Source organism: Lethenteron reissneri, chromosome 10, assembly GCF_015708825.2.
Source record: "Lethenteron reissneri isolate LAM-NWPU_2019-01 chromosome 10, ASM1570882v1, whole genome shotgun sequence".
In the NCBI taxonomy this organism is placed as follows: domain Eukaryota; kingdom Metazoa; phylum Chordata; class Hyperoartia; order Petromyzontiformes; family Petromyzontidae; genus Lethenteron; species Lethenteron reissneri.
The window spans coordinates 9,377,395-9,399,094 of record NC_083788.1 but is presented as its reverse complement, the minus strand read 5'-3'; the positions used below and the strand labels follow the sequence as shown (position 1 = coordinate 9,399,094).

General features: G+C 48.2%; 2 protein-coding genes across 2 annotated transcripts in view; both read right to left on the bottom strand.

Annotated features, from left to right (window-relative positions):
- ADCY9 (adenylate cyclase 9) overlaps positions 1-15,670 on the bottom strand; it is an 84,228-nt gene extending 68,558 nt beyond the window's left edge. The window contains 3 exon segments of the mRNA XM_061549119.1: positions 2,468-3,443; positions 3,445-4,170; positions 15,635-15,670. Of these exon segments, the coding sequence (XP_061405103.1) occupies positions 2,468-3,443; positions 3,445-4,170; positions 15,635-15,670 (1,738 nt within the window).
- A 984-nt stretch (positions 15,671-16,654) lies between these two features.
- On the bottom strand, positions 16,655-20,660 carry RBX1 (ring-box 1). The gene is made up of 5 exons (XM_061549072.1): positions 20,503-20,660; positions 18,778-18,856; positions 17,952-18,022; positions 17,627-17,712; positions 16,655-16,837 (listed from the first exon to the last, which is right to left on the bottom strand). Exons 1-5 carry the CDS (start codon positions 20,584-20,586, stop codon positions 16,825-16,827), a joined length of 333 nt encoding a protein of 110 aa, XP_061405056.1. The 5' UTR covers positions 20,587-20,660; the 3' UTR covers positions 16,655-16,824.
- Positions 20,661-21,700: the final 1,040 nt, after the last annotated feature.

The window sequence follows — 21,700 nt, the reverse complement described above, 5'->3', positions numbered from 1 at the left end:
CAGCACAGCTGGTCTAACTGAAGAGCAATAGCTCAAGCCAACCATCATGGGAAACATAGACAACAACAACTGACATGTCCTGCCACTTTTGATCAAGCACAGATCCTCAAAAACTATTTGCAATTGTTTTTTTAAATAGTCATCCCGTACAGACAACAAATAGCATAGTGTTGCCTGTCCTGGAAAGAAAGACCTACCAGGTGCAATAGGCTGAATTTTTTAAAATGTTATTTTATATTTGGCTTTTAAAAAAAGAATTTGCCAACACGCGGCAGCCAGATTACAAAGCAACGTGCGATTCCGCTTTCAGAAGCCCCTTTTGCAATAGCCGAGCGACTCTGAGCCAACCAAAAACGAGGCCTGCTTTGCGTGTGCACTGGAGTTTTCCAAGCAACTCTTCAGTAATTTCTCTTAGCTGCTCTGCAGGGATCCCCACTTACTTGAGGAAGCAAACAATGTGTTTCGCTTGCTCCAAGGCCTGTTTCTGTACGGCCAACGGGATATGGTCAGTTTGTGAGAAAATCAACATTTTAGGATGGGTTGTTTTGTTGCAAACAGTCATTGGTAACACGACTGACGGGAAAATATTATTATTTCCTTGCTTTGGGAGTGCAAGATTTAAGCCCAGCAACCTAAGCAGTACCGATTCATTCCATGGACACAGACACAGCCCTCTCTTTCAAGGCAACAGCCTTTGTCAGGATTTCACCATTTAGTAAGGGCTTCAAAGAGAACATCTCTCCTTGTCTTTACTGTTACAGGCATTCACAGCAGTTAATCGAGCACTGCACATTGGACTTGAACCAGCGTCACTGGATGTACAAACACGGGGCTCTTGATGAGAACAGTGGCTCAAAGCATCCGAGCGTTCACCTAAGGTCAACAGCTTTTTTTGTTCCTTACTAGCCTCAGCAACTTCAGGAAGGGGCACCTGCCTGTGTTGAGTTGATAGTTTTACTCTGAAACACTGGTTACATAGTTTTAAAGAATTGGAAGCATGCAAACTTTACCAGATTGTAAATTTATTTGTATGGCACTCAACTAAGCACAGAGTTTGGAAGGAAGCTACAGAAATAGATGAAAGAAACACAGAGTTTCAACTGCCTTAACTAGCATTTAAACCTCATATTTGAGTCAGTGCCTCAGTGGCAATGGCTTAGATCCTTACACGGGCATCGTGTAAAGAAGTCGCCCAGCTACCACTGTTTTCAATCAAGTTTTGTGTGTCTGTTTGTTATGACTCATTCAACCTACTTTATGTCTATGCATTTGTATTTTCTGTTCGCCCTGAATACTCCATGTTTTTATATATTTGTGCTGCGTACATAACTTTCATAGCAGTAGCCGAACAATAAATAATTTCAGTTTTATGATGAGATTTTATACATTCGAATATGTATGTATGAATATTAAGCAACGGTTTTCCCACATCAATCAATACCGGCTTCTAGTATTTGAACCATTGTGGCTATTCCAAGCCTACGATTAGCCTCCATCCTAGCTCAGCAAAGAGACTTCTCACTCTGTCAAGTGCATTACGAGAGAACAATCACCAATTGCTTCCATTTTCTTACCTGCGGTTTAGGATATTGGGCCATGACACCTGCACACAATAACCTACACTTGAGAATGACGTCACATGGGCTATTAATATCCAAATTACATCAGGCAAATCCATGCAGCGTGAAAGAACATGTTATATTCGAACCATGAAACCCTTCCATTCTATCAAATCGCATTCAAACAAATAACTTATTCTCTTGCACGATCACGGTTGCCGTTCCCATGAACGTCACTCATCGAATCCTTCACTCATGTCGAGGACTTGGGTCGACCAGACCCACCGTTTCATCTCATCTATACTGTGTTCAAAGACCACACTGCAGGTCACAACACGTCTCTCTGTCCGCTTATTTCCTCGCACTGTTCGACTTTGAAATACCTTCCCCATAGCCTCTTATGTTACAACTTTGGTCAATCCACATTCACTCTTATCTACTACAATTCGGTAACACCCATTTGTTGCTGGCTGCGTGCCTTTTTGGGGCATTTGGGCTTATGCTCAGCAACCACAATGAAAAAAAAACCTTGCATGAACATCTTCTTGGTTCTTTCGGTAAAATCACATAGAAAGGAAATAATAAAATAATAAAAATAAAACACAATAAAATCATTCTCACGACGTTTCGGCTACAATGTCTTTCCGACAGACCTGTTTTTCACCTGAGGACGGCTGCTTGCGTTGTGGCCGAAACGTCGTGAGAATTATTTTATTGTGTTTTATTTTTATTATTTCCCTTCTACGTGACTTTACCGAAAGAACCAAGAAACTGAATCCCTGCAGTCACGAAAGCTTTAAATCGAAACTTGCATGAACAGTTGAGATTGAAAGCTACAAAAACAGGCAAGCGATCGACCGTGAGAATGAAAGCAAAAGTAGGACGGGGGCCATGGCGCCAGCCCTTACCTTTCAGTTGCTCTGCGAGCACCGCATTGGGGCCGATGCGCTCGAAGAGCCGCCCGTCCTCCATGGTGTAGCGCTCGTCCAGGCACAGCGCGGTGGCCTCAGACACGTGCACCTTGCCCGCGACGCCCAGCTGCTCCATCATGTTGGCGAGGTTCACGTCGTTGGAGAGCACGTCGAACTTGAAGCGCTTCATGCCCAGGATGCCGCACAGCACGGTGCCCGTGTGCACGCCCACACGCATGTCCACCGTCTCGCGGTTGTCGCGGCAGAACTGCTCGATGGCGGCAATCATGCCGAGGCCCATCTCAACGCAGCAAGCGGCGTGGTCGGTTCGCGGCTCGGGGCAGCCCGCCACGCAGTAGTAGCAGTCCCCGAGCGTGCTGATCTTCTCGCAGCCCGTCACCTCGCACAGCTTGTCGAACCGGCCGAACAGATCGTTGAGGAGGCGCACGAGCGTCGCCGCCGACTTGTTGGCGCTCATCTTGGTGAAGCCGACGATGTCAGCGAAGAGCACGCTCACCTCGCTCATGCGCTTCATGGTGAACGGGCGGAAGGGCAGCTGCTCCCGCGGAATAGAGCCCTTCTTCTTCTTGCGAGGACCGGGGTTGCTAGCGGTTGTCGGCGCCGACGCCGAGGAATTTGCTGCTGCTGCCGCTGCCGCTGCAGAAGCGGCGGCGACCGGGCAGCCGGGGGCGACACAGCGCCGGGGTGACACCTCGGAGTCGTCGTCCCCCTGCTGCCGCAGTAGTTCATCAGCAATCATGCGAGGCATCACGGCGTGGATCATCTTCTCCTTGAGCGCCTTCTCTACCTCCAGCTCCTTGCCGTGGATGATGGACTGGCCCACCTTGAGGAAGGTGCTGCGCGAGCGCACCTGCGACATAATGAAGATGTGGATACCTATGGCGTGGATGCACAAGTGCAGGAACGCCTTCCCCACCACCGTGACTGCCAGCACCTCCGTGTGAGCCCGTGACTAGCCAACCTTCACTGACGTTGGGGAGCAGCAGCCCCGTGCTCCAGAGCTGCCCGACCACCTCAAACAGCACCGAGTAGGAGAGCCCGAGCAGCGCGCACGCATACAACGGCAGTGGCATGGCCGTGTACAGCAGCAGCAGCACCTCGACGCACACCGCGAAACTGCCCACGGGCGTCAGGTCCGGCGGCAGGAACGGACGGGTGGGCACGAGCGCCGCCGCCATCGCCAGGGAGGCACCAGCCAGAGCCACGAAGAGGAGCACGGCGAGCGCTTCGCGCACGGCGCGCCGCCGCTCATACGCACGCAAGAAGGTGAGCGCCATCAGCCCGGCGCACAGCAGCAGGAAGGAGAGCGCGGGGGCGAGGCGCGCCGCCCTGCGTGCGTCCCAGTCCAACGCGTACGTAAGGGCACGAAGGAGGCACGCGGCCGACGCGTAGGCCAGGGCATAGCGGAAGCGACGGCGAGTCTGCGGGTAGCAGCGTTGCTCGCACGCCGCCTCCAGCTCCAGGGAGTCGAACTTGGGGTTCCACCAGCTGGCGGCGGCACGCTCAAACAGCTGGGGCAGGCGGTGGCGTCGGTGGCGTCGGTGGAGGCGCCCTCCGGGTCGCGAGGCCGAGTCGCCCGAGCAGCAGCTGCTGACCCTGGCGCGGGTCAGCCTCACAGAGACGCCGCCATGGCCCCGCGTGTCGTACAGGACCTCACTGCCCAGCGTGGCCATTGTTGTCTCCACGCGCACACACACACACACAGTGTGATAAAACACAACGCACCTAAATGCTCTAATATCTGCAGTGAATAACCACATTGCAATGTATTTTATACAGTGTACAATTAAGGTGCAGCCCTGCAATTATTTGCTCATGTCACGACCGGTGGAAAGGCTTTCACGAGAGGGAGCCACAGAGAGACCCTCTAAAGAGTATTTGGAAAAGTTTTCCATGCTGGGGAGATGTCTCGAAAGATGTGCGACTTTGTACATTTACTTTATCACCAGATACGTGACCTGCCAAAAGCCAAACGACCGTGGCGTAGCCCCATTCGTACTGCTGGGTGTCAAGAGGCAGAGGGAGATGTAATAAACTTTTCCTAAATTTTCAACCAGTGATCTCCGGATTGCAAAATCTGTGTGTGCTAACCATTACTCCGTGGCGGCATCAACAGTGTACATATTACACCTCTATGATACCGCACGATTAAATGCAGGATCATGCAGCGAGAATATTTTTTGTTGACATTGTTGTGAATGTAGCAGCCTCCAGTGGCTGGAGTGATGAAGTTAACCCATCAATTTACTGCTGGATGAGGTCCTCCCCATGCGGTACGGTCGTGGGGGCTTAAGACGCATAGAAGTTCAGTGCAACATTGGATTTTGTTGCACTGTCCTCCGATGTCCTCCACGGAGACGCTATGAACGGTGTTGTCAAATGTAACGTGTAAACTCTATTCGCATTTAGGCACAACATAAAGCATATGATTACAATCGTTACAATGCTAGCCACTGTTGCAATTAGCTGCAGAACTTGTGAACGGCAAAGGTTTCGGGAAAAGGCTATGCTTTAAATTAAAAACAATCAGCAAACAAATATAATTAAGTAAACACCATATCCACTCCAGTATGTATATAATTCCACGACGGTATACTCTGTGGCGCGGTCAACAGGTTTTTAGGGGATATTTATTTTCAAAACACGGTTTCACAACTATTATATTAAGTTAAAATGCCCCACCCTCTTATAATGCACTAATATTGTTCGCGATTGTGCTCCGAGTCGATACGTTAATTAATTGGAGCTCCAATTTATTTGTCGATTTTTTTTATCGTTCTCACAACTTTTTGACCACCACCCGTTCGCACAGCGCGTCACACGCGCGTAGAATAGTAATTTAAAGGGAAAATGCGACGAAGCAAGCGTGCCATTTCACGCGAATAGAATTCAAATTAAATGGCAATACGAACAAGCGACGACATTAAAACGTAAATACATTTTCAATACAATAAAAAACTTTATAAAAAAATTTTATACCAAACATCGGGGTTAAAAGAGTTCCACAATGTAACGTTTCATTTAAATTATTTCACGTATTGTATTTAGCGCCTTAACTTTGTCACGACAGCGATTATCACCATCATCATCATCGTCGTAATAATTACCATTAATATAATTTCATTATCATTCGTTACCACCGCCTTAAACACTCAACATCGCCTTCCCGAGCCACCCCGCCCTCGGCTGGTTGCTCTGGCCGGGTCAGAGAGCTCCTCGTGCCGCAGCTCCGCTAGTCGAGCACGGGGGGCTCGCGGGGGGGGGGGGGTGAAGGCCTCAACTGCGCTCGCTCGCAATAAACGTCGCGTTGAAAGCCGAGCAAACAACGTCGCTACGTCAAATCGCCACGGCGGAGCGAGGAAACCACCCCACCACCACCGCCACCACCGCCACATCATCATCTAGGCTCCAATGCCTCTTCACTTAAACGTTCGCGTTAAGTCGCCGTCCGAAGGAGACGACGCAAAGTTCGACATCAGAGCGCGCAGTCCTCGCCGTCTCTCTCCTCATCTCTCTCCTCATCCTTCATGCTCGGCATCAGCCCCGGTATCTCTCCCCGTCTCTCTGTCTCTCTGTCTGTCGCTCTCTCCTCATCATTTATAAATTCGCACAACTTTGTTCCAAGCGGCGCCCTCTTATAATTGTTAAGATTGCCCTCGATGTCCGCGCGGTGGTTAAGTGAGTAAATGTTGTTTTATTCTTCTTCTTATTCTGCCTCTTTCTCTTACCTGAGGGCGCGAGGGGTTTGCGCCGAGCGCGGCTCCCCGCTACGTGTAGTCCATGGGCATTCCTCCTCCTCCTCTTCGCCTTGCCCTCTCTCGCCTTCCCCCTCTATTTTACCCTCCTCCTCCCCCCCCTTGTTGTTGTTTAGTATCTTTACAATTTAATCTTCCAGGCTCGTGACCCGTCGCAGTTGGTCCGTCTTCGCTTTCCCACCCCCCTCCTCCTTCTCTTCACCCACCCACCCAGCCACCCAGCCAGCCCCCGGGGGCCTCTCGCCGCTCCTCGCCTCGTCCCCCACGACCCCCACCGCCGCCGCCGGCGCGCGCGATGCTGCGGCACTGACCCCCACCCCCTCCACCCACCCCGCCCCGCCCCTCACCCACCCCGCCCCGCCCCTCACCCTCCAACCACCCCGCCCCCCCCGCCCCTCCTCCCCTCCACCCACCCCGCCCCTCCTCCCCTCCACCCACCCCGCCCCTCCTCCCCTCCACCCACCCCGCCCCTCCTCCCCTCCACCCACCCCGCCCCTCCCCTCTTCCCCTTCACCCACCCCTCCCCTCCACCCACCCGCCCCTCCCCGCCCCCTCCACCCACCCACGCCCCTCCCCTCCTCCCCTTCACCCACCCCCGCCCCTCATCCCTCCACCCACCCCGCCCCTCTCCTCCTCCACTCACCCCCGCCCCTCCCCTCCGCCCCTCCCTCCACCCCTCCCTCCTCCACTCCCCTCCACCCTCCACTCCCCTCCACCCACCCCTCCCCTCCTCCACCCACCCCCACCACCACCTCCTCCACTCCACTCCCCTCCACCCACCCCCGCCCCTCCCCTCCTCCACCCACCCCCTCCACCACCTCCTCCACCCACCCACCCCCGCCCACCACCCCCACCCTCCACCCCAACCCTCCACCCACCACCCCCTCCACCCCCACCTCCACCCCCTCCACCACCACCCCCTCCACCCACCACCCCCTCCACCCCCTCCACCACAACCGTCTGCCGCATGCACCGCACGCACCGATCCCACCACATTCGCTCGAACCTTATTTTTGTTTCTCGCACACCGCGTCAACCCGCACGGTTTATACCCCATACTCTTGGTACAGCCAAATTGAGTCTTCAGGTCCATACGGCGTACAGCCGTTTCAATAGGGGCAAGGGCCGTCCATAAATGACGTCACGCACCTAGAGAGGGGGGTCAGAAATTTGTGACGATGTGTGACGAGGGGGGGGGGGGGTTGAGAAATGTGACGTCACATCAAAATGCGCAACTTTAAATAAATATAGAATTGTTATAACAACACTCCTACAACATCAGAGTGCAGCGCCACATTAAATACGCACTACAATGACAATTGTTTAAAGCGATTTGAAGCATGTTTTATTTTCAAAATGGAAATATGGTTGGGGGGGGGGCAGAGCTTTGTGACGTCATATTTGAGGGGGGGTCTGACTTTTTGTGACGCCGTGTGACGAGGGGAGGGGGGTCAAAAATCGTCCAAAATCGCGTGACGTCATTTATGGACGGCCCCCCAAAAAACAAAAAAAATATTTGTTTGTGTTTCTTCCTTGTGATGGGACTTTGTAAGATGAACGTTGAGGCACGTGGTGACCAATAAGGTCTGAATTGGTCTATAATAAGGTCGGGCACTGATAAGGGGTTGACAGGTATGGGATAAGGATAATGTTTGCACTTAGGGGCCGTCCATAAATGACGTCACGCGATTTTTGACGATTTTTGACCCCCCCCCCCTCGTCACACGGCGTCACAAAAAGTCAGACCCCCCCCCTGAATTATGACGTCACAAAGCTCTGCCCCCCAAAATAAAACATGCTTCAAATCGCTTTAAACTATTGTCATTGTTGTGCGTATTTAATGTGGCGCTGCACTCTGATGTTGTAGGAGAAAACATTTATCAAAAAGTCTATTTAATTAAATATAACGTGTTGTCTATATTTATTTAAAGTTGCGCATTTTGATGTGACGTCACCTTTCTCACCCCCCCCCCCCTCGTCACAAATGTCTGATCCCCCCCCCCCCCTAGGTGCGTGACGTCATTTATGGACGGCCCCCTTATATACTGCCCGTCGTCGTTACCGTATTATGGGGTGGGGGTGCTGTGTCGTTGCGGTCTTTGTGTGTTTCAGGTTATTTGTGGAGGTTTTGTTGTTGTTAGGTCATTGGCAGAGTTGTGTGTTCCGCATCCGATTGAGTCGTTAATTATTGTTTATACACTTCAAGATCTGGACTCTGAAAGGGGAGAAAGAAAGGCCAAGTTTCCGACTCAAGCGAGCGCAGGGAAGTTTCCAGCCCTGCCTGCATACACCGGTGGTGGAAATTCCACATTGCTATGACGGGGTTACGTTGAACATGACAACCACAACACAGTACGCGCATTCCTGACACTCCAGACGACATCCCTCTTGAGTATAGTCATAATAAGCCGCGTAGTAAGCATATCACTTTGTTAAATCACAGGCTGTAATTACCGTGTTAGGCTATGGCAATCACCCGGAATGTGCCTTTTCTTTTCATATCTTGGATGCTAAGCAGGTTTTAAGCCTGTTCAGTGCTTGGATGGGCGGCCACCGCTCATGGGAACATATTTTATAGACTGTTGCGTTGTTACTTTGTTAGCAGAGGGCAGTGCAAAAAAAAAATCCACTGTTGTACTGCACTTCCTATGGCCCCGCGTCTATGCTGTCCGCCTTCACCAACCGGTGCTGCCCAGCGTGGTGAAGTATGGTCAAACAACCCTTACGATCTGCATGGCGTGGAGAGACCCTCATCCAGCAGTGGATTGACGAGAGTACTGGTCATTGACGCATAATTACTTCGTAATAGTTTGATGCACATTATTTCACCAGAATGCCGAACATGAGCATCGCATCATTGGTATAATGTACGGTTGTTATTATTCTTATATACTGAGTGTGTACAACACTGTCATGCGGTATGCTTGCTGCATGGTTTTATGTTCGATGTCCAGACATTGCATTTGAGTGTTCTGCTCCTGTATAAAGAATCGGAACACACCCACGAGAATCACGTCCACCGTGGAGATGGAGCGACGGAATCAGCTCGTGTTTGGTGGATCGGTGCATCGCGTGGTCGTGAGAGATTGCGGCGACTTGGGGGAGGTCTTCATCCAGCAGTGAATTGACCAAGGCCGATGGTGATGAATGCACGCAAGTTAATTGCTGATGCACGTGGAGTGTACGCACAATGATTAATTGGAACAGACTGTGCAACAACGTGCATTCATTTTTGCACTTCAAAATAAAACGACCGCATTCTGCCCGCGTCTCTATAAACGCCTTCGGTGTTACCTATTTCTATATTTAGCTCATCACAATACAAAGTATCCTTATATTATTATTGTAGCCCTGCCCAACATCAACAGAGAGCCCCCCCCCCCTACCTGCAGAATCTGCATGCTGTCACGAGGGACTCAAGTCCCGACAAAGCATCTTCATCAAATAGTGGAGAACAAGGAGGCTTGAACGTGACAGTGGCGTTTGGAATATTAATATTTTAAAAATACACATTTGTCCCGGGGCTAAGGCGATGCCCGCCATCCCCATGACTGTGACTCTCGAGAGAGAGTAGTGTCAACAGACACGCCGCTTCCATGGCCGGGTGCAGTTGTTCAAGTGTTCTGAACAATTTGTGCACGTGGACAGCACGTGGGTCAATCCGCTGATGAATGGAGACCTCTCCCACGGCTGGTCAAATCCGGGTTGGTGAAGGTGGGATAGGGGCGGGTGGGTCAGTGCGTGCTAAACGATGTTGATCCACTCCGCCTTATTCTGCCCACCACGCATGTATGCTGAACTTCTTTCGCACCGTACGTAGCCAACCGTGCGAATCGGAGGCGCGGAAGGTGTGGGGGGATATATAACAAACTAAACACAAACAGCGGTTCCAAAGAAATTAGTTTTCAATCCGGATGATTTAAAAGTGCACCGCTTCAGTAGCTTCCTAATATCGAAAAGGAAGAACGTTCCAGACGGCCGCAGAAGCATCTGAAAGCGTGCGATGCGGCGACCACCGTCTTTGTTCGATGGCTAGTAGCGAAAATCCGGTGCTGTGAAGATGATCGGAGTTCGCATGATGGTTTATGCTCCTTGACGAGATGAGCAAGATAGTGTTGTTCATTCGTGGCAAAACCACTTTGTGTAAATGAGCGCGCGACCTTATTAATGCATCGTTCGGCAACCGCAAACCATTTTCACGTGACCCACGAAAGCAGCCCTTTGTCAACCTGCAGGTGAACGGTGGTCACCCGTTCCAGCACTGCACAGGCTCGAAATCTGCTGAGCTTCAGAAGATCTGACGAGATCGGGAATATCCTGGACGATGTGCGACTCCGGTGCTCCGAGCCGTCACTCGTTGTTGCTGCCCTGCCTGCCCCTGAGGCAGAGGTCGCAACCGGGTACCCGATACCCGTACACTACCCGGTACCCGGCTACCCGTACCCCGGTTACCCGTTTGCGACCCTGGTGCGGCCGGGTACGGGTAGACCGTGAGTCACTGGTGAGTCACCGTTTGTCACTCATTTCCCAACGTCTTGTGTCTCTTCTCACAATTCAAGTTCCTAGAAGTCAACCCACCCACGCCTGCAACATGGCTTCATCCCAGAGGTCGCAATCAGGTACCCGATACCCGTACCCGTTTGCGACCCTGGTGCGGCCGGGTACGGGTAAGGAATCAAAACCCGTTTGCGACCTCTGCCCTGAGGCTTGGGCTGTGTCGTATGCTGATGCTGTCTCTCTCTCCCCTTTCTTTCTCTCTCTGTCTGTCTCTCAACTTTGCCTACCTTTGCCACATCCAAATTCTTCCCGAATGTAGGTTGTGTATTTTTTTTTTTGTAAAATGTCTTGAGATGCGTTTATATTTAGATGCTATCTAACACGATATTGTTTTTGTTGAATACAATATAATGTACATCCTGTAACGTGCACGTGTTTTTGTTATGAATCGTCTGGTGATGATTTTAAGCAATAAAGTTTACGGCTTACAGAGTCAAAGAATACATGTCAAATTGTCGTTGCGAAAGATGAATGAGGTCATTTGCCAGCACAGAAGAATCCTTCCCCCACTGGACATATGTAAATAAATAGTTTTATAGCTCATCGGATTCCCCCAGTGTAAATAAAGATTGTTAATTCCGAGCTGACAGAGAATGAGTGACGATGTTGCCAGTAATCTGACGAGAGTCACAACGCCCCGTGTTGACTCTCCCATTGTTCAGTGGCACAGGGTGACCCATCGTGGAAGATAATCGGTACATGTTTTATTGGGGTGTGCGAACATAAAAACGACACGGGGTGCTAAATCATGTTTATTTTTAAGGCAAGGTTCTGCACGCGATTGCCTGTGCGGTGCAAGATATGAATGATGGCTTTTTGGTATAAGTGGGTGTGGAATGGTCTTTTTTTTCTCTCCAAAATAATGAAATACGGTCGAGTAATGGTCAGCGAAGATGCATTCTCCGCGGGATAGGTTTGAGTGTGGCCAGGTTTTGGTCTCCAGTAAAACACCAATTTTTACATAATGAAAAAAATTCTGCTGCTGTCCCACTTTGTTTTCCCCTTAAACTCGTGTTAGAATCATATTACTGCATCATCCGTATTTTAAGTTCTTGGAAAGACACGTAGCAAAACTTGCGCCCGGTGTCTATAACTTTATACAAATATGATTACACATCTACCAGATTATAAGAGGCACTCCCCAATGCTTGATTTCAAATACAGGGGGATGGGCGGTGCGGTGCGTCTGGAGAATGTCGGAAATTATAATTATTTCAGTATAATTTATTAGGTATAGTCCTGTGAGCCATGCGGCTATTGACTCGGGTGCAACCGCAACAAACAAAAAACACGAACAAAGAACATCTGTAAGTGACTAGGCGCAACAGAATGCAAGTGGGATGCAAGTCAAACAATAACAACCATAAGACAATTTAGATTAAAGTTATCAGGCTAACTCTGTACTACAACAAACAAATATGGCTAAACCATACGTTTTCGAAATCACCAAAATAAAGCTATAAAAACAATGTAACAGTGATTATAGGAACTGTTATTCAAATTTAACAATAAAGGATATAGGTATTCTGTATTTAAAGTTAAAGTTGAGGGGGGGCATCTTGTAATCCGGTAGGCACGACCAGAATTGTACAACTTCATCGAAACCCGACAGAGGTTTGGAGCGAGTGCTTTTTTTACTTTCCATAGCGTCTTATAATTCAGAAAATACGGTAAACCGCTTAGCAAAACATTTGAATTATAATGATAATGTTCTGTTCACTCTGTGGGCGATAGATAAAAAATTTTACGTTAAAGCAACCTGCACATTTTGAGCGCCCCCTTGCGGTCACGTATCCTGCTTAGAGAAACGAGACATTTAGCTAAAGTTGATCATCGATATTGATTTGAAGCTTTCGTGACTGCAGGAATCCATACTCTTTGGTTCTTTCGGTAAAGTCACGTGGGTATAAAAATAATAGATCACGACGTTGCGATCGCAACACGAGCAATTACTTCAGCAGTTTTTTTCTTGCTGTGGTTGTCCCACCTGATGACGATTGCTTGTGTTGCGATCGAAACGTCGTGATCGATTATTTTTCTACCTATGTGACTTTACCGAAAGAACAAAAGAGTATTGACCATTATTTTATTTATATTATTATTTCTATTATTTTTATTATTTATTTTTACCTACGTGACTTTACCGAAAAAACCTAAGAGTATTGATCATCGATTATATCCGGCTGCTTCCAACAATGAATCTGGCTGTCCCAAGTCGATTCGGCAAAACGGCTCCAAAGGCTGTGGGGCCGTCCATAAATGACGTCACGCACCTATGGGGGGGGGTTCAGACATTTGTGACGATGTGACAAGGGGGGGGGGTTGAGAAATGTGACGTCACATCAAAATGCGCAACTTTAAATAAATATAGACAACACGTTCTACTTAATTAAATAGACTTTTTAATAAATGTCCAACATCGCGTGACGTCATTTATGGACGGCCCCTGTGACCCAGTTCGCTAATCGGCACCACCAGGTAGCGTGTGTAAAAAAGTATCTACGTTTGATTTCAGTGTTAAATATTATATATAGAGTACAGTATACACTACATACATACAACTTAATCAATGGAAATACTGCACGTATACACATCACCCCATGCAGTCTTCGAGATTGGGTTGGTAAGTACGGTACGGTAAATTGCAGCAACTTTTAAAATTAGGATTTTTCTTTAACCTATATGCATGTTTATTTATGCCAATTTCATATATGGTTAAATTTAGACTTAAAACTTTCGTGACTGCAGGAATTCATATTCTTGGTTCTTTCGGTAAAGTCACGTGGATAGAAAATCAAAATTAAAAGCAAAAAACCCACGACGTTTCACACAAGCGGTCTTGTTCAGGTGGAAATAAAATAAAATAATGACCGCTTGTGTGGCGATCGAAACGTAGTGGGCTTTTTGCTTTTAACCTTAGTTTTCTATCTACGTGGCTTTACCGAAAGAACCAAGAATATTCACATAGTTAACAAATTGAAAACACTAAAAATAAAAACGACGCCTAAAAACATGTCATGCGAGAATGTGCAAAAATAAGCTATTTTAAAGACTAATGATGTAACAATTATCTGGCGTTTTTTGAAAAATCCTGCACCCCCCGCACCCCCCTCAATAATCGATGATCCACTCTCAATGCAATTCTTACCATCCTGAGCCATTTGCTGAAGCCTTTCTCTAAACTACCATCAATCGCACACTCTAAAAAGACAAAGCGCGGCCATAAGCATTGCCAAACCTCCACTTGTGCGCATCTTTTTTTTCTTTTGTTGGATTCATCATAAAACGTGTGGTGACATTTCAAGTCAAGTTGAACCAGACCAGCCACTTGTAACCTGCTGTTTATGGGCAAACATCTGATGCATTCGCCGCTCCCGTTGAAGCTGTCTGAGCAGCACTCCATCAGAACACAGCCCTCGGCAACATTAGAAGTCTCCTTAGATAACTTTGCGCGTGTGTGTGTGTTTAAATAAAGCAACTGGCATTCGCCACTAATCGGTGATGTCACTGCAGCAATTGTGCCAGGCTTGGCATTCAGAGACGCACTTTGAGGCGCTAAAGGCTTAATATAGATAGCACGACACCACTGATATGGATTTATCTAAGAGGACTGCTAGGCACAGCACACACTGTCAAATTGCTTTCATTCACCCGATGCGCTGCTGCTCATTCTTATAAATATGAACTTTATTCTTGGTTCTTTCGGTAAAGTCACGTAGAAGGGAAACAATAAAATAATAAAAATATAAAACAATAAAATTCTCACGACCGTTTCGATTGCAACACTAGGCAATCGTCATCAGGTGTGAAACCACAGCAAGAAAAAATAAAGTGTGGTTTTCACACCTGATGATTGCTTGTGTTGCAATCGAAACGTCGTGATAATTTTATTGTTTAATATTTTTATTATTTCCCTTCTACGTGACTTTATCGAAAGAACCAAGAATATGAAACCCTGCAGTCACGAAAGCTTTAAATAAAAATAAATATGAACTCTGCTTACCGTTGTTGCTGCAGGGCGCCTGCTTCCAAATGCCCAGTCGCATCTTCAACAAGCCTCCTCCACAGAGGCCGTTCTTGACATCATTCGTATCAGACGTCGGCAAGTTCAATCACACCTTCTTGGTCCTTTCGGTAAAGTCACGTAGAAGGGAAGTAATAAAATAATAAAACATACATAATAAAATTCTCACGACGTATCGGCCACAACGCAAGCAGCCGTCCTCAGGTGAAAACCAGGTCTGTCGGGGAGACAGCGTCTGAATGAACCAGCACCACGCTTGGAGCATATATATAAGCTGGGTTGGAAGGGGGGAAAGGGCGCTTCGACAAAATAATTTGCATATCAAGAGGAATTTAGAAAGAACCAAGAAGATGAATCCCTGCAGTCACGAAAGCTTTAAATCGAAATTCAATCACACCTTCAAAACACTTTGCACCACATCAGCCCATCTCTTTTATATCCTATTTAGCCCCCTCTCTCCAGCAAAACAGAAGCTTATTTGGCGAGGGGCATGTTGGCTCTATAATCCAAACACATCGTGGCCAAAGCGCCTCCCATTGACGGGACTGTCTCGATATTTCAAGGATCTCTGCATTCCTTACAATCCAGTTCAGAGGATGGATCAAATCGAAGCTAGTCTCAATGTTTCAAAGTTGGCATGTGTTCATGGAAAGGGACGACGCTTCACAAGCACAGAAATGGCACGATTGTTCCCAAGACCTGTGGAAGCTTCATGTGGAGTGACATGCCAGGCAGCTTCTGCACCGCACTGTGCAGCTCGTGAAAAAATGCCAGTCAACCCATTCCGTGAAAGCTCCGCTGCCAAACCATGAACACAATGCGCAGGTTTGGGAACGCATCCATCCTCTCGGCAGTCACTCATCAATCGTGTAGAACTGGGGGTTGCAGCGTTTCGTACGGTGAGACTGATGGGAAAGCGCCATCTCTTTGTGCCAAGCTCCCGGTTTTCCAGCAGCCTCCAACTCTCGTAGTGAACAGCAATTACTTGGTCATCAGGATACATGTGACTAAGCAGTGGGGAGCAATCTATAAACACCCATAGATCAGTCAAAATAACCCCCATTCTTATCGTGGTGCCAGATGGTACCACTATGGTATGTTGTGAGCAACATTTGGGAACACATTCCTGTGGAGGGAGCTGGTAGGAACGTTGGGTTGCTCGGTCAATGGCGGCGTGGTGTATTCCGCAAATATGCCCGACTGAGGGCGGGCACAAGCCGGCTTGAGTAGGTTAAACGTCGAGTTTTATAAAGGCACTACGGGGTGACCAGCCCCTTCCCACTCAGCCCTCTCCACCCTTCCCACCCAGCCCCTCACTGCACGACGGACACAATAATCCCTTGAGGGCTGGTGTAACAATGAGGTTCCTACCAGTAAAAGGCTAACGTTGAGTTGGCCAACTACCTCTATGTCGTACTCGCATCCACCAGTGGCAAACAGAGGGTCTGGTGCGGTGTGAATTTAAGGTTAAGAGTAAGCGTTGTTTAATTTCATTACAACCACGCACAGCAAAATGAATAGATTCAAGCGCATGACATTCACTCATCTCTTATTCCGAGGTCAATTCAAGACACATGTTAACAGTTACTGCAACTTTAATAGTTTTGTTTATTGCTGGCCAATTGACGTTTTGAGACTTCTAAGCAATTGTCTAATAAAAAACTCAATCAAGCAGTCTCTTCTTTCAACCACCCATGAACTGTTGCTCAAAGTCAAGTGCATTGCTTGTTTTACAAGGTAAAAATTACAGTAGCTATTCCCAGCTGCTTTTGACGTGGAATTGGACATACCTACTCAGACCATTTAGGGCAGGCAAGAAAGCATCAACAGAATCCACATAACTTTATTGAAATCATGCCAAACATCAATCTACTTCTGTCAGCAAACAGCAACACAGGCATAAACACACTTCCAACAAGTAACAATAAAAAAACTGAAGAGCAGGGTGGCGAAGGACAGTGCTTCATGAAGGGAGGGCATCCTTGGGAAAATGAAGTTTAATGTCCATACCTAGGCACAGGGAGGTACAACAGGGTGGCAGTCAGGAAAGGCACCAGAATTGTGTACATATGCATGCATGTACGCCTTATGAGTTTAATGATTCACCCCCCCCCCCCACCTCGTGACTGAACAATGTTTCATTAGTCACGATTCAATTCAGGGTCATGATTCAAGAATCCACACTGTTGTGAATATAGGAGCCTCCGGTGGTTGGAGGGATGAAGTGAAGCCATTACATACAAAATATGCACATGTACAGCCCGTTTTGTCAAGCCACTGCTGGATGACGGCATCCCTACGTCAAATCAGTCATATTGGGTTGTTTCTTCATACTTGACCACTTTGCTCAGTGCACACCGATGAAGTTGGGGGGAGATACAGAACAATGTATTTTGCCACACTGTCCTCTCCTGCTCACAATCCCTACTACACCTGTTTTGTGCAAAGTGCTCACTCATCTAAGTATTATCCAGGCTCAACCCGATTTAGCGTTCAACATCTGACAGGATTGGGCATATTCCTCGTGATTTGATCATCAGCACATACTGATTATACAAACCGAAAGACATCAATGTTTACACATGGCAATGATGCATCTATAATTATCTGAAGAATCAATATTATATCTATGATGCATAATTACAACCTGTAGCATGCATATCGTATAACATGCATCCTTGCCATCCAGCGATTGGTATTTGCAACCATCTTTGTTAATCTGCTTTACTTTGTATGGTGTGCTGTTCTTAATTTTTGTATATTGTGTCGCAAATCTAATTGGTGTACGCCGTTACTCACTTCTGGAATTCCCACTCACGATTGTCGAGGGGACAGACCTGCCGGGTTTTAAGCCAGCGTGAGATGCAGTGGAAGTGGAATGCATGCTGAAAAAACAAACACAGACAACAACGACCATCACCCAGCAATCTCCACATTGTATATTTTAATTTGCCAAGGTTGATACAGCTAACCAACATTAAGCAAACCTATTCACTTTTCAAGTGATCGCCAAATTATTTGCAAATTGATAACAAACAAAAAAACTAAATTAGACAAATAAATTGTCAGTAGTTATCAAGATAAGCTTTCATAAGCCAGTTAGATGCCGAGAAAAGAAGCTTACATTGCAGACGCCCCAAGCCACTGTACATTCCTCCGAGGTGGCTGATGCTTGGTTCGCCTGACACTCGATGCCTGTGGTGCAACAAAAAAGGGAATATTCAGAGAGGACAACATCAGTCCATTACTGCTCAATTTTATTTCATAAATCAAGGTTTTATTCGTTCACGGAAATAAAGTTTCTCAAAAATGTATACTTTCCAAGAAATAGTGACATCACTTACTATCAACCCAGTGAACCAAGAAAGTGGCCTGAAACCCAGTTTCCTGGAATAGGACTTCAAAGCCATTGATCCCAAAATACAACTTTGCATTCCCAAGACTTTTCTGTGGACTCTTCTTTAATTCAAGACATCTGGAATGAGGGCATTCAGGACGCCCCCCCCACCCCGCAATGTAAAATGCAATTTCCAACTCTGTTTCTGAAAAGTCATTGCTCAAACCTTAAGTCTTTTCCAGAATGCATCTTATAAGGCAGCACTGTTGTTGAATGAGGTTGCCTTTTTTTATTATTAATATTGTGGTACAGTGGCTAACAGACACTCATCTACGATTTTAGAAACCTGAATTTAATTCCTGACCATGACAAACATCTTTCTGGCAAGTAACATCTGAACAAGTCGGGGGCTCCCCTTTCACCAACACATACTGATATCAGTATGGTGAAGTATGGAGCAAGAAGCCTCATTACCAAAAAGGAAAATGGGATACATTTATCCAGCCGTAGATTGACAAATGGCTGTACAGTATTGATATTATGAAACGGAAGAGCAAGTAAAGTTGGCATAATATAGGTAGCAGGCCCCAGATAACCTAATAGCAGTGCTTACAGAGGTCCATGATGTGGTTGCGGCAGATGGCACAGTTATCCACAACAATATCCCACGCCCACAGGGCCACGGCATTCCACTGCAAACACACGGGGGGAGAACATAACAAGTACATGAGAACATGGTGTGGGCTCTCTGCCTCATGAACACTCTTGACGCCATAATGCCATGATAAACACTTCCACTTCGACAGTGAGCATCAAGGTTGGAACGACGCAGATTACTATTAATGATTAAAAGTGTAAGAATATATATTTTAATTCGTATGTTACATATAAGGATGTATGTCACCCTTGCAGCGACTAGATGCACTATGCCCCGTCATTTACTGCTAAGATAAAACACGGATTTGATCATCCATTGACTAACTGGGGGAAAGGTTGAATCCTTGCACCGTCCATTAAGATGGAATACGCGACGGGCTCAAGTGGGAAAATAGCTGCTGTGACATCAAAACGGACGTAGAAGCGGTTAAGGGAATGAATTTAGGACACGAGTGAGAGGAGCTCCTGTAGAAGGGTAGTGATGAGAGGAGAAAGGTAAGCTGATGGAAACCAGGGAGTGAGCCAGATAAGAGCAGCTGATGATAGAACTTGTCAAGAATGATACGAGTGAAAACAGCTGCGTTGGACAGGGAATTTGTAAGGTGAGGAAAGTAAGGGGAGTACCTCTGTAGAGGTCCTTAAGTCCTTCAGGAAGTTAAAAAGTCATGAACGTGTAACATTTCGCGGCGAAACCCCCTCAGAAAGGGGACCTGCTGAAAGCACTATGGCTCACAGCTCTACCATCGTAGGGATGAATGATCAGAGCGGAAAAGGTGGGGTGGAGTGGTGGCGCAGGGGGGAATTAATCATCACCAGCCGTGGTCAATCCTCTGCTGGATGAGAAGGCCTCCCCCCAAGCCGTAGCCACTGTTTCAGGCTCCTGCGAGGTAACAATCCGCCATGCCGCCTAAACGCTAACTTCATATTTAATCGCTCCATCTTCTCGGTGGAAGTTACGTTGTCCTTTCGTACGCGTTCCATCCCAGCCGCCATCATCACCACCACCATCAACAACAACGCCATCATCATCACCACCACCATCAACGCCATCATCACCACCATCACCATCAACAACGCCATCAACAACGCCATCATCACCACCACTATCAACAACGCCATCAACAAAGCCATCATCACCACCACCAACAACGCCGCCACCACCAACAACGCCATCAGCACCACCACCATCACCACCACCGCCATCATCACCAACAACGCCATCATCAACACCACCACCAACAACCCCATCACCATCAACGCCGCCACCACCACCACCGCCATCATCACCACCAACAACAACAACGCAATCACCACCACCATCAACAACAACGCAATCACCACCGCCAACAACAACGCCGCCACCACCGCCGCAACGTCCGAGCGTGACGTCACCGGAGCGCCATAACGATGTGAACGCCGGCAATGTCAGATATATAATCTCGACGTAGACTGGACGAATCCGATGAGCTATGAACCTCTTTTTTCACACATGTCCACAGCAAGGGCCGGGTCGGAAAGTTACAACAACAAAACAAAACACAACACAACAAAATGAGTGCAAAGTGTATGGAGATCCCAAGCAAGCCACTGGAAGCCTCGTTCGTCTTCATCTCTCCTCAAACGAATTCCCGGCGGTGACACCGACGACCTCAGCTGCGGGACCTCAGCTGCGGGACCTCACCTTCTTGACCTCGAAGCGCTTCTTGCCGCCGCCGCCAGCGGTGGTCGAAGCGCATGGCGTGTCCACCTCCATTGCGGCCGCCATGACTCGCTCGCGCTGGCCGGATATGACGTCTGCGAGCAACTTCCGTTTCCTCCTCCTCCTCCCTCCCCCCCCGTAACCCGGATGTTCAGCACCGATGGCGGTGACGTCACCAGCGAAGTTTGTGACCTCTCAAATCTCCGCCCTCACCATAAGCCCCTCCCACTTTGCCCCCTCTGCCCCCCCCACCCTCTCGCGCTCCGCCTCCTCTGTCCTCCCACCCCCACCTGCCCCGCCCCCCTGTCCCCTGGTCCCTCCCCCACCGCCCCTGGCCCCTCCCCCACCGCCCCTGGCCCCTCCCCCACAGCCCCTGGCCCCTCCCCCACAGGCCCTGGCCCCTTCCCCACCGCCCCTGGCCCCTCCCCCACCGCCCTTGCCCCCTCCCCCACCGCCCCTGGCCCCTCCCCCACCGCCCCTGCCCCCTCCCCCACCGCCCCTGGCCCCTCCCTCCCTCCTCGCCCCTCCCCCCGCCCACTTTACCAACATGGCGGCAGAGGTCTCGAACCTCCGGTGCCAGATCAGAGGGAGTTTTTTACCTCTGGATTTAAAAATTTTTTAACGCAGAATTTTTTTTATCATTCGTTGGACCAAAGTACAGAACGAAACTACTTTTGAAAGAAAGTGCGCGAAGAAACGTGGAGAGGAGATTGTGACGTGCACGCTTGAAGCTAAACGTTGAGATGAGCACGTGGACTTGGAGAACACGCGAGGGTTAATGACATTCAAACTGTAAAGGAATGCAAGTGTTCCTTTCACAACAAATGCTACATTTTTTGTTTGAAGAAAAGTCATTGGGCTTGGCCAGAAGTGGATGATGTCCGATGGTTCAGATCAATGACGGAATCAGGCCAAGGATTTATGTACAGTTTGTAGAACTTCTTTCGCGCCGTACGTAGCCGACCTTGCTCATCAGGTGTGGGGTGGCAAAGGTCAACACACACAACAACAAACATTTCTAAACAAATGGGTTGTCAAGCTAGGTTATTTTAAAGTGCATATAGAGCATACCTGTTCACGCCCTTATAAGTGCCCTACCTTACTACAGACCAATTCAGAATGTATTGGTCACCCCGTGCCCTTTATAAACATCAACGTTCATCCGACAAAATCCCATCAC